Source organism: Bactrocera latifrons, unplaced genomic scaffold (assembly GCF_001853355.1).
Source record: "Bactrocera latifrons isolate USDA-ARS-PBARC rearing strain unplaced genomic scaffold, ASM185335v1 scaffold_1152, whole genome shotgun sequence".
Classification (NCBI taxonomy): domain Eukaryota; kingdom Metazoa; phylum Arthropoda; class Insecta; order Diptera; family Tephritidae; genus Bactrocera; species Bactrocera latifrons.
In genome coordinates, this window is record NW_017534578.1 from 23566 (window position 1) to 36430 (window position 12865).

General features: G+C 36.1%; 1 protein-coding gene across 1 annotated transcript in view; it reads left to right on the forward strand.

Annotated features, from left to right (window-relative positions):
* The window catches only part of LOC108976836 (tyrosine kinase receptor Cad96Ca-like), a gene marked incomplete at its 3' end in the record, with an annotated part of 26782 nt that extends 21331 nt beyond the window's left edge, over nt 1–5451 (forward strand). The window contains 1 exon segment of the mRNA XM_018946205.1: nt 5312–5451. Within this exon segment, the coding sequence (XP_018801750.1) occupies nt 5312–5451 (140 nt within the window).
* Between the last annotated feature and the right edge of the window lie 7414 nt (nt 5452–12865).

The window sequence follows — 12865 nt, forward strand, 5'->3', positions numbered from 1 at the left end:
ATTTAGCAGAAAAATTACAAAATAAATGTGAAATGTGAGCTTATTTTAAAGCTTAGAGTGTATATTTAAATATACATAAAAAAAACTTGAAAAATATTAGTGAAACATAGTGAAATAACATGTGTTCGCAGTGCAAATTTTTTAAATTTTAAACGTGAATATTTTAAAAAATATTAGTAATTTTTATCTMATTTTTGGATATTCCTACTCTGGAGAAGCTCCCCTATCCGCACATACCCCATTTCTATGGAAATTCGGTTTTTTTACCCCTCCGTCAAAGTAATCGGAATCGTGCCCTTTATTTGATAAGAATGTTACAACATACATGAAACTTTTTTCAGTGCAGGTTTGAATTTTTGTTACATCTGTCTTAATGTGAAAATTGTTTATTCCTACTATACAGGGTTTGTCCGAAAAGAAATAGAACTGATTTTCTTCCACCGCGGCTGTACTTACTTTTCAGACAAGCGAATTTCTGCTACGCTCTCGCAAATAGATTAAAAGAGGTTTGGCATTCACGGCTGTGGTGGTACCATTTGCATCATCATTTGGTTTTCTGCTCAGTAAGGCAAATCTATTGGCATTAGGAATTTCTGGCTGTTTACCATTTGGCGTGCCTAGTTGAAATTTTTTCGTATTGATTTAATTGGACTCAATTTGCTTTCTACATTTACACTGACGGACAGAAGTTTTGGCACAGTGGGTGTTGGTTTTGGTTTCTTGAGTTCTTCATAGATCCGTTAATATAAAAGGGAAGTTCAAATAATGTACTAGTCATTTACTCATCTTTATGCTACTATCACTTTAATTATTTTCACTTATGAAATGTTTGTGGTTCTTTTGTTACAATAATTTAAATAAAACACGAATATATTTCTGTGGACAAAAGTTTTGGCACAATTACAATTACATTTTGCTGACAACAACAAGTGACTGTAGAGTAAAATGGGTCGGAGGCGATAAGGAGGATAAAAATAAAAAATCCCAAACTGACTTCAACAAAAAATACTGCTGACCTCAAGGAAGAATTAAATAAACATGTACATCCGAAAACAGTGCGGCGGGTGCTTATTCGTAACGGTTACAAATCCAGAATAGCTCGAAAAAAGCCACTTATCAGCAAGGCTAACAAAAAAAGCATTTAGAATTTGCTAAAGAGTATAAAAGCAGACGTATGGATTTCTGGGACAACAGATGAAAGTAAATTTAACATTTTCCAAAGCGACGGTCGAATACGGGTATGGAGAAAGCCAAATACTGAATTTGACAAAAGCAATGTTAGTAATACTGTAAAGCATGGAGGTGGAGGAGTCATGGATGTAAAGCGGCGTCAGGCGTGGGGAACTTAGTATTTGGGGATGGAGCAATGGACAAAACTGTATATATAAACATATTGAAAGAAAACGTGCAAGGAAGTGTAGAAAAGCTGAACCTTGGGAATCAGTTCTATTTTCAACAAGATAATGACCAAACATACAGCTTATGATGTTCATATGTGGATCATTTATCACGTTCCCCACATTCTTGCAACTCCTCCTCAATCAAGGSACTTAAATCCGATTGAGCACTTATGGGATGAACTTGGACGAAGTGTTGAAAAGCACAGCGTAACAAGTAAAAGCCAATTAAAAGAGGTACTGCAGTATGAATGGACTAACATTGGATCTGAGGTGACAAGAAAATTGGTTAACTCCACGCCCAATCGTTTAAATAACGTTATAAAAATGAAAGGTTTGAATACTCGTTATTAAATTTGCATTTTTCCCCATGTTTCAATAATCAATGAAATATATTCGCTTTTCATTTACATTATTGTAACAAAACAACCACAGATATATCATAAATAAATTAAGTATAGTGATAGAAAACATAAAGGTGAGTATATTACTAGTACATTATTTGAACCTACAGGGTGACTGATGAATTTTGCTACATTATGAAACTCAAATAATTTTTTTCCAGTGTATGGAATTCATTTTTCTTTTATTCATGTTAAAGCTCATTCAATAGCTTAATTAGTTTTAAATATAATGGAATTTAAATGCCCCCCCTGCTCGTTGATGCATGTGCGGCATCTTACCAAAAAGTTGTTCATTACTGCTTGGAGAGTTGAGACAGGAATAGCCGCAATTGTTTCTCGAATGGATTGCCTTAATTCATTTAAATTTGTTGGTTTTGCTTTGTAGGTTTCCTGTTTGCAATAAACCCACAAGAAAAACTCAGATGTAGTAACAAATTTTCGTCGCAATTCGGTCATAACAGGTTGGGCTATGGCTATGTGAGGAGCTGCACCATCTTGCTGAAACCACACAGAGTTGAAAGAAATTCTCATTCGGCGTAATTCTGAATAGAAAAACTCTCTCAACATGCTCAAGTAACGGTCTCCAGTAACCGTAACGGTGTGACCGTTTTCTTCGAGGAAGTAGGGCCCCATAATGCAGCGCGATGAAACTGCACACCACACTGTGACACAAAGTGGATGCAATACCGTCTCATGGAGTATCTGTGTGTTGGAAGCACTCCATATTCGACAATTTTGTTTGTTTATGTTGCCGTTTAAATCGAAATGGGCCTCGTCAGACATGAAAAGACAGTTCAACATGTTTCCATCCTCCTCCATCATTTGAAGCATCTTCTGGCAAAATTCCAAGCGAATCGGCAAGTCTGCTGCGTTCAGTTTGTTGGCCATTTGAATTTTATATGGGAGTAAGTCCAAATCTTTGTGCATAAGTGACTGTAAGGACTGTCTGCTTACACCCATTTGAGCAGATAAGCTTCTTGTCGAAACACGTGGATTGTTTTGTATGGCAGCAGCTACAGCAGCGATTGTTTCCTCCGTTCGAACTGAAGGGTTTCGATGGTAAGGTCTTCTGTTGACCCATGCTCGGCAAAATTATTTACAAGTCTCATTATGGTCCATCTGCTCGGAGGATTGCCGCCAAACGTGCGTATATACCCTCTTTGAACCGAAACTACGGACTCCAGCTCCAGCGGTCAATCTAAATTGTTGTATCAGTGTCCCAGTGTTCCATTTTTGTTAAATGTAAAAGTCAATCTGCAAAATAAAATAAAAATTAACCAGATTCATTAAATAGAAAAAAAGTTAAGAAAGTACTACTATATAAAAACCTCTGCTATAAATTTTACAAACTAGTTTGTATTGTTCGACTAAATGGTGAAAATACTAAATTATTATGGATGTAGWTTAGATACTAATATATTGTCAGARAAAGCACAACGTATMACGAATCTGTCAGTCAATACTTGAATTTGTTCYGATATCAGTTTGATGTTAGAATGATTATGAAGTCTTATGGTAGAGAAATCCCAAGGAAGATCAAGCATCATTTTAAGGATTTTATTTTGACTTATTTGCAGTTTTTTTAAATGCGACGCAGCGGCTGTGCCCCATGCAGGGCAAGCATATAAAATTATGGATTGGAAAACTGTTTTATAGATTACTAATTTATTTATGGAACTACAGAGCASTGAAAGAACCAACATCAGCTGTGCCAAAGCTTTTGTCCGCCAGTGTATATAGCGATCAATACCAATCTGAACAAATGGTCCTTTTTTACTTGGTACATTCTCACCTTGCATTTGCTTTTCCTCGCTGTCCAGATGTTTGCTGGTAGCTGCATAGTGGTTGCTGTCAGCGCAGTTGTTGTAGCGCTATTGCCGTTTACTGCTGCATTTGCCGACTGCGTGCATTTCAGTTGATCGCGAGGACTCATCATCGCCGTTAGATTTCTTATTGCCAGCCGKTTTTTTTTGTTTGCTCGACAAAACTGAAAATGTTATTATTTAACAACCCTTAACATAATTTAACGTAAAAATACTTCCATTAAAGAATATTCGATGATGTTCAAGCATAGTATTTTTAAAATGTATCCTTTTCCGATTTGCTTCTATTTGAAATTTACTACTCTTCTTCTTCTATATTGGCGTAGGCAATACGTGGCTAACCAAATTCTTCTCCTCCTTGTCTCTCCAACGGAAATAAAGTCTTTCTCTTCCTCAATTTCCCCCGGCGGGTACTGCGTCGAATATCCTCAGATCTGCTGTTTTTTCATCCAGTCGAACGACATGACTTAGCCAGCGCAGTCTTTATCTCGCTAATTCGCTGAACGAGCGTTGCCAATGTACAAAGGACCATAAATCTTCAGATTCATCACATGTTATCATAGTCCATTCCGCTGCACCTTATGGCAGAATGGTCTTTGAGAGATGACTTGACTTCTAAATTGATCACTTTGAAGTAGCACCTATTGGCAAGAGTAATAATAGAAAACAAATGAAATTATCTACCACACCAAATGGCGAATGCGATGACTGTTTATTTGATGACAGGAGAAATATCTGATCAGTTTTTGATTTCAAACCTAAAGCTACACCGATAAGGTACAATTAGTTTGTTGACGGACTGATTTAATTTTTCGCCCAGTACGCTCTATAGCTTGTGAGGCTTCCTTTTTATGAATTTAGCAGAGCACACTTAAATTCCAGTCTGCAAGCTTTCATCCGACCATATGCTACAAGGAACAGTTCTTCGACGCTGTATTTGAATAGCTTTTGACCGGCTTTCCATTGAACCCCAACGTTTTGTTGTTCGCTATTCGAACCTCATCATAATCAAAAAAGGGGACACCTATTCCATCGTAATCGATTGGGAAATCGGKTTCATCATGTCCAGATGTTTCACTTTCCCTGCCGTTCAGCAGGCTGGAGGAGAACACAGAAACAGTATGCTCTGAATATCAGCCACTAGATCACGTGTTTGGGTTTAATAGGAGCATGTGCCGGTCTTGAAACCTTTCGGTAGTCGACGCAACTTTTCGTGGAATTTTCGAACATTACCCCGGTCTGTAAGCTTCTCAATCTCTTCGTACTCACGCATTTCGGCATCTATCCTTTTTGGTAAATGCATCTCGCTTATCTCTTCAGCTCTCGTTAATTTGTTTGCAATTGTATATAAGGAGCTTGAAATACAGTCCTACAGTTCCCTTATACCGAGTTGCTGATGACAACTATCAGAGAGCAGGAGTGCAAACTGAGCAGAAAATTCTTCAGCTGCCTGTTGAGATTTTAGCATATTTCTGTTTGTTCAAGTGTGGTTTTTGCTGCACAGAGGCGAGTGCAAATTTTACTGCAACGCGATAGTGGTCCGAGTCATGATTATTAATATGCTATATTTTTTAGTTATTAGTGTGATTCTCTAATACGCCCAAACTAAACTATTCATTATTATAAATTATTAGAACTAACTAAATATATTTGCACATTATTATTTATTTATTGTACATTATTTCAGGTAATGAAGTCACTTGAACCTCATATCAATGTTGTCCGATTACTTGCATGTTGCACCGACAAGGACCCGTTATTTGTGATTATTGAATTTGTGAATCGAGGGAAATTACAAACTTACCTYAGAAATTCACGTGCTGAAATGTAAGTATAATTGCAAATGTAAATAAGGTAACCAGCAACTTGCTGTTTGCTTATTTAATATTAGGGTATATGAAAACTTGCCGACTGCACAATACTTACACATCATTCTTGCAATTTAAATTTAATTTACATAGTATTTCAGAATCAGTGAGCCTAGCAAAGCTGTATTCTACTGAACTGAAATCATTTTAATTGTAGCTTTTATTTAATAATAGTAAATGAGTGCTGCTTACAATTTTATTTAATAAATATGAATAAGTTTTATTTTCAATATTTGCTATATCAAGTACGAACAGATAAGTTCGATGCAATCGAACATTTTATACTTTCGCAATTTACAAAATAAAGTTTGAGTGTAACTCTCGCAAAAACAATAAAGACGGCGAAATATTTAGAAACTAATTCGAGCTGCAGAACTCAAACGAGCATTTACACGCAAAAGGCTCTGGTAGTAAACGAGGGCAAGATAAAATATCTCGTGTCATCAAACAAACAGCCGTCGCACTCGCGACATAGCTCCCACGCCACTGTTGAGAGTCATAACTTAGAAGTCGTAGATAATTTCATTTAACTTGGAACCAGTACTAACACCAACTACAATGTCAGCCTTGAAATCCAACGCAGAATAACTCTTGCCAACAGGTGCTACTTTGGACGGAATAGGCAATTGAGAAATAAAGTCCTCTTTTGACGAGAAACAGAGGAAAAGGAAGGTCAGTTAGAGAAGGACCTGACTGCACGTGGTGTCTCGAATTCGCTAAAAAAAAAAAAGAAATTTATCATAGCTTATATTTCCAATATCTGGGTCTTCGAAAATTTATGGTCTGATAGCTGCAGTGTTTGAACTTGAAATGACACATATAAATACCTTTAAGACACTCTTTATGAAAAGTTGTAACTTTTTTACGGGTAACTTGTATGCCAGATGTAAAATGCGAAAGTCAGTTCCTGGCGTGCAGGTCATATAGTTCAAATTCGAAAGCTTTGGTACTTGCCTGTAATTTCTGAGTCAGATTATTAAAATCTTTAGATGTGGCTCCACAAATATAACACATGATTCTTGATTTGGTATCAGTTGCAGCATTGCACACTAGGGTGGGTCGATTCCGGACTTTTTTCTATTCGGAATTTGTAATAGTGCGGAAAAGTTGTCAGGAAGTACTGATTCCAATGCACCTTTTTGTTTTGAGATCGGATTGCATCTTCAACCCTAACTCCGGCCTTGAAATTTCGGAAATTCGCCTAAAATCGTGAAATTGTCTACCTAGCGCCTGAAATACGCATCTAATTTCAAAATGTATAAAACAAAAGTTATTTGTCACGTCGTTTGCTACCGAAATGGTATGTGATCATGGCCGTAGGACGAACCATTCCCGAGATACGAGCGAAAATGCGGCACGCCACAGCGCAAGGTGAAAATTGTTGCAGCTCTCAGCTAACCTGTATTGGTCTTGTTTTACTCTGAATCTATGTCAAATTTATTGATAAAATCACATTTTGTACTAAATTTTGGCACTTGTTGCCTAGATTTCAGTGTAGAGCGTATAAAACGATCACGAGATTSGGGGCCAATAACTTTAGAAGATGCCTCTGTCACAAGTTTGACGGTTCCCTCGATGCCACGGTGTGAGAGGGGAATTCACTAAATTTCCATACCTCTGCAGTGTTACACGACAGCCCTTTTGTGAGTTCTTCGTTAGAAACTGAACAAAGAACTGGTGGAACAGTCAAGGTAATAGTCTTCCAGTTAATCATATCGTAATAATTATTAGCTTTGAAATTCAGCTTTGCCACTTTATTACATCTAACCCTTCCTTTTACAGTATCGGACTCTGCTTCTCTGGCTGCCAGAAGACGGCCAAGGGCCAACTTTCTGACTTCCATCCGTTCGCCAGACATCATACTAAGGAGAATGATTTCTGGAAGAGCAAAGAAAGCATTCTGTTGAATGGATGAATCGACAACCTTGCGCAGTTTAGCAGGTAAGTATCTCGACCTTTGAATTGCAACACAGAGATTGCGCGAGCCATCTTTGATCGAACTGTTTAATCTTATTGAGAACCACAAAGGTGAGTAAACTGTAAGTATGTACTTGACCAAAATCTTTATTTCCTTTGTTGGTTTGTCAGTAGAATGTATAATCTCAGAATTCTATTTGCACAGGTGAGTCAGCGAGATTTGCACATGTTACCTGGATGCATCGACGGTAAATCTGAGGAACATTGACCGGAAATAACAGCTTCTGATATTTTATAGAGATAAACTTGGTCTGTGCTAAGTTGGGTCAGCTTAATAACCTCAGAAGGTAATTGGCAGGATGTAAAACTTTCAAATTTGACAACAAGCAACTTCTCACAATCAGGGAGCAGTTTACCTATGTCGCCAGGGAATCTATTTGGACTCTGTGAGACATCATCTATGTGTTCGAAAAGAGCACGAAATGGAAGTTCGTTGAAATGTAGAAGACAAACAACTCACTGTAATGGCCTACCTGTTCTTTCTTCTACTTTCCGAATGATTCCACCTTTCCAACCTGTGTTCGTGTTAGTGCCATCAACACCGACAACTTCTAGATGTTCCACATCAACTGAATTGTCTTGTAAATGTTGCCATATAGCTTRCGTCTCATCCTCAGCTGACCCGGAAAGAGAGGTGACGTGGCCAAAGTAATGAGAACCAGGTTCCGCTATAAGAGAAATGTTCCTCTTTGACAGCGTCGCGGTAGTACTTTTCACCTTCGCTGACTTGTGTGAGTGTATTGTCTTTGCGGCCGTCAAAATACAGCCCATATACAGAGTCAATACTTTCGGTGTTTTGGAGCTTAACTCCAASACTTWTTTTTGCCCGACTAATCTTGCATTTGTCAGTGRCAAAGCTAGMCTGATCCTCTGTTATCAAACCTGCTTTTTTGGCATCCAGAAAAGCAGATGAAACAATCAAGGCCGCTGCTCTATCACTTACTCCAAATCTTTGGGCAGCTAAWGCAGTGTGTTCTAATACTAGCGTGTTTTGTTTGGTTTTAGAGGATGGAAGAGAAAAYTCATCATCAGCATCGTTTTTGGAAGAATCCATTTGCGACGCACCTACATTTTTGTCGTCTGTATGAGAGTCTGGCTGATCTGAATGGTCAAGTGTTCTAGCTGATACTTTTCTGGTAAGTGTTGATGTTGAACGAAGTTTTGAAAGCTTTTCTTTACGTTCATTTTTCTTTGTAGTCTTTTTTGTTGAAGGTAGATCAACACTTATAATGCGACCTATTCTTCTGGTTTTCTGGTCCAAGAGAAATGGTTGTTCATTGACAGGAACTTTCCTTTCCTTTGGACAAGTGCAAGAAGAAAAATAAATGCGTTTACAAGCAGCGATGTCAAATAATTTTCCGGCAGAAGAGACAAAGTCGTCTCTTTTAGAGCTCAAACCTATTTGGTTCCTTAAAAACATTTGCTTAAGAGTCAGAAATTTTTTATGGTATGTGGTGAGCATTTGTACAACTCTGGTGTCTGAAATTATCGGAATAGATGACTTTTTGAAAGTATTTTCAACCTTTTTTGCAACTATTTCTGTAACCTCTTTACTCCTAGGTTCATAGTTGTCATCTCGGAGTCGCCCTATACGAAATCTTTCAAACTGATAACACAAAAGAACCGCCTGGTAAGTAGGTAACTGGGACTCAGAGAGATTGTACGGATATATGCCAAACACAGGRCATTTCTGTCTAAATTGATATTTAGATACAGACATTTTGAGTTCTGTGTTCTGTTGAGAGAATATAAGTAATAGCACTCGGCGAAATCAACGACAAGAGTGAAGGAACTCGATGAAAAAATGTTTATGTGGAGACCAGTCCGAACGTGTCCTTTGGCGTAGGTGAATGAATGTGAGTGATAGCACTCGGCGAAATCAACGTCAAGAAGTGTGGCCGCAAGCCGATTTGCACTTTGCGCTGTGGCGCGCCGCATTTTCGTTCGTATCTCGGGAACGGTGCGTCCTACGGCCATGATCACATACCATTTCGGTAGCAAATGACGTGACAAATAATTTTTGTCTTATTCATTTTGCCATGACATGCGTATTTCAGGCGCTAGGTAGAAAATATCACGATTTTAGGCGAATTTCCGAAATTTCAATAGAAATCCCGAATCGAAAAAGTCCGGAATCGACCCACCCTATTGATAGTGTATGTACTTGTGGTGTGATGGCACCATCTGCTGGAGCAAAAAAACAAAACGAGTTCGATATTTTTCTGATTGCAGAAGCATGCTAGTGCAATGTATTGTGAATTTACCGCATTTAAGTAGAATTCAAAAATTGAACATCGCAGATACATATGAATTCAAAGGGAAAACTATTTTGGGGAGAATTTATTGATCTATATGAATCAATCCCGTGCCTGTGGAGAATTAAGAGTACGGAGAAAACTGATTTTCTTCCATCCTCACAAAATTAAGGAAATCCTTTTTGGCGTTGGTTTCCAACCGTCTTAAAAGTTTAGTATTGCCTAATTCATGTTTGTCTTATAAGCAATCTTTAATCCAAACACGCTTTTTTAATTTTTTTATCTCCGTCCCTTACAATCTTTTCCATATTCATACAATTTGTAAAAAAAATTAATATTGCAGTAGTGTATGTTTCAAGCTTGTTGGCACCATCAGGTGATTGCGCCATCATGCTAATATAGTATATTGGGCGCTTTACATCCACAGATTCTTTAGCAAACCACCTAATTTGTCTACAATATATAGACGATGACGGTGTAGGGTTTTGCCATATAATTTTTTTTTTCTTCCTTTCTACAAGTAATTCTAAGAGAAACAAACGGGCTCAGACACGTATTATAGTCTGTGTCTGTATTTTCCTCCACGTGTTGGAGAATTTTTAATATCTCGAAGTATTTCCGAAGCGTTTCTTTTTCCTTGACCCTGTAGCATACACCACGCTGCGTGAACTATGGCGTCCTCACTAAAAAAATATCTAGTTTTTTCTGTTCTTCTCTAACTTACACACAACACTTATTCGTTTTAACCCTTCGTTGAATGATTTATTTTCCATAAGAATAAAAACTTTTTTGAATCATATTTTTAATGTGGGCTATTATAAGATGACAAATTTTAAATTTTATGATTGGCGTGTTTCTATCAACAGAGTTAGGTAACATTGCATATATGCAATATCATGCAGCAAATCTAATAAATTTACAAGGAGGTTACTGAATGGATATGCTCTTTATTTTATTGAATAAAAGTGGGCAGAAGTAAATTCATTACTTTTACAATAAATTTCAGTTTAATGTATATGAAATTTTTTGAAACAATTTCTTGATTTKCTGAAACATAAATTAATTTCACGTTTTTGCACSTATAAAGGAATCTAGCAAATCAAAACCATTCATGCATTTGTTATACTACTTTGATAGAACGTTTGGGTAAGCGACACTTATTTCCCAGCCAAATTTCGTATCAAATCGTTAAACTGCTAGTACTGGAGTTTTGCCCCTGTAGCTTGAAATTAAGAGTAACAATTGTATTATCTCTTCAGGAAACTACTGAAAGGTATCCACGTTTGCATATTCAAGCGATTTTTCGTGTGCTTTCTTCATCGTAATTTGAATAATAGATATCACAAAACATATCCGTAAAAATGTTTCAGATCTTGTTTGCCTATATCATTCATTCTGGCTCTATTCGACAAGTGCATAAATTTGAGTGAGATCATCTGATCATCTTGCGTCTATTATRACAATAACATCTTTAAAATTTAAAAATATTGATTGGCTTGCCTCCTCCTGGTTATATTCGTATTGAAGTATATCTATTTCAAAATTTGTTTCATCACCATCATATATAGTAAATAGTCATCTTTGCTTTCATCCCAGTTTTATATTATTCTTGCGCTATCATAACCGCCAAACAAGTAAAGATTTAGGCTTAAATTCATGGTATTACACAAATAATTCGTGTGGAGACCGAATTTGTTATTTGGGCAAGAAACTCTCCRAATTAATTGGGAATACTTACATTTTATTATACATTCTCAATAATTCCCAAAAATAATGAAAATTCAGCACTGCTTTTCCAATATATCAGAATATAWTTTTTTTATATTTTATTATATTTGCAAAACTCTACCAAAGGAGAATACATAGTAATAACGTATAATTTTCATTTGCCGAAAAAATAACTCTAAATTAAGAAACGAACTGCCAGATCATGCATGCATGTGTCTCCATAACAGGCCAAAAGGTAATTTTCAAAATATTCAGTTTTTCATCCAAGATAAAGATGAGATATCCAAAAGAAGTACCTAAAGCCAAAAAATAAACAATTGATAAAATTTTCAAGAAAAATATTATTTTTTTTTATGGCTTCCAACCATAAAAAACTCTTTACATTACGCAGCTAAAATATGTGTCGTAAGCTAGCCTAATATGTCTAGTATGATTTAAAGCTTTAAAAACGCGAGAGGAGACGAGAATATAACTAATTTGTATATGAAAAGGAAAGTTAACGAAAAACAAACATTTTGCCTACATACTCTGTTTCAAAATTGAACCGTTACTATGAAATGACGTTAACGCACTTGAAAAACTATAGAATATAACAAATCTTACCTGAATTACTCAAATCCATCACAATACTTACGAACTATTTATTAAAAAGCACAAACATATTTAGGGGTTTCACATAGTCTCATAAAGTTAAAAGTTATAACGATACGAAAACATAGCGTTCAAATGTATGATTTTACCAGAGAACGTATATTTATAGAGAAGGTAAAACAACGGACAGGCGTGTAAATTCAATGAAAATTATGCTCAGAAATATACATTCTTATGGCAGACCTACATATGTTAGCCTTTTGCATATAATTCTATATATTTACATGCAGTCATCTTAATTGATATTGAGTATCATTTTGCGAGTTTTTGTGAATGCAAGCAAAATTGATAATTTCATCATTAAACTATGCTATTTTCAAAGTAACATTTGTAGTTAATGTACAAATAAGAGCTACTTTTTAAATATTTCATATGTTTGATATATGTAATTATAAATTTACATATGAGTATGCAGATATGCTATATATGTATATACTATAATAATATCCTAAACAACTCATTATATTATATTACAATAATATTATATTATATGTTAATCGTATTTCATTTCAATTTTCGTACGTATATACATATCAGCACATAGTTACATACATATGTAAGTACAATTCAAATTCAAATCGTGATATTATCAGTAAAAATTGTGCTCGCACTGCTGCTATATGTACATACATCAGCCAGAGAACGTAAAGTATAGAGAAGGTGCAGGTTCGACTGCGAACATTTGTTAGATTTATAGTAGGGAATTCACCTCATAACAACAGAAGTCACGCTGTTAAATTTTAACAGTTCTCCACATATTCA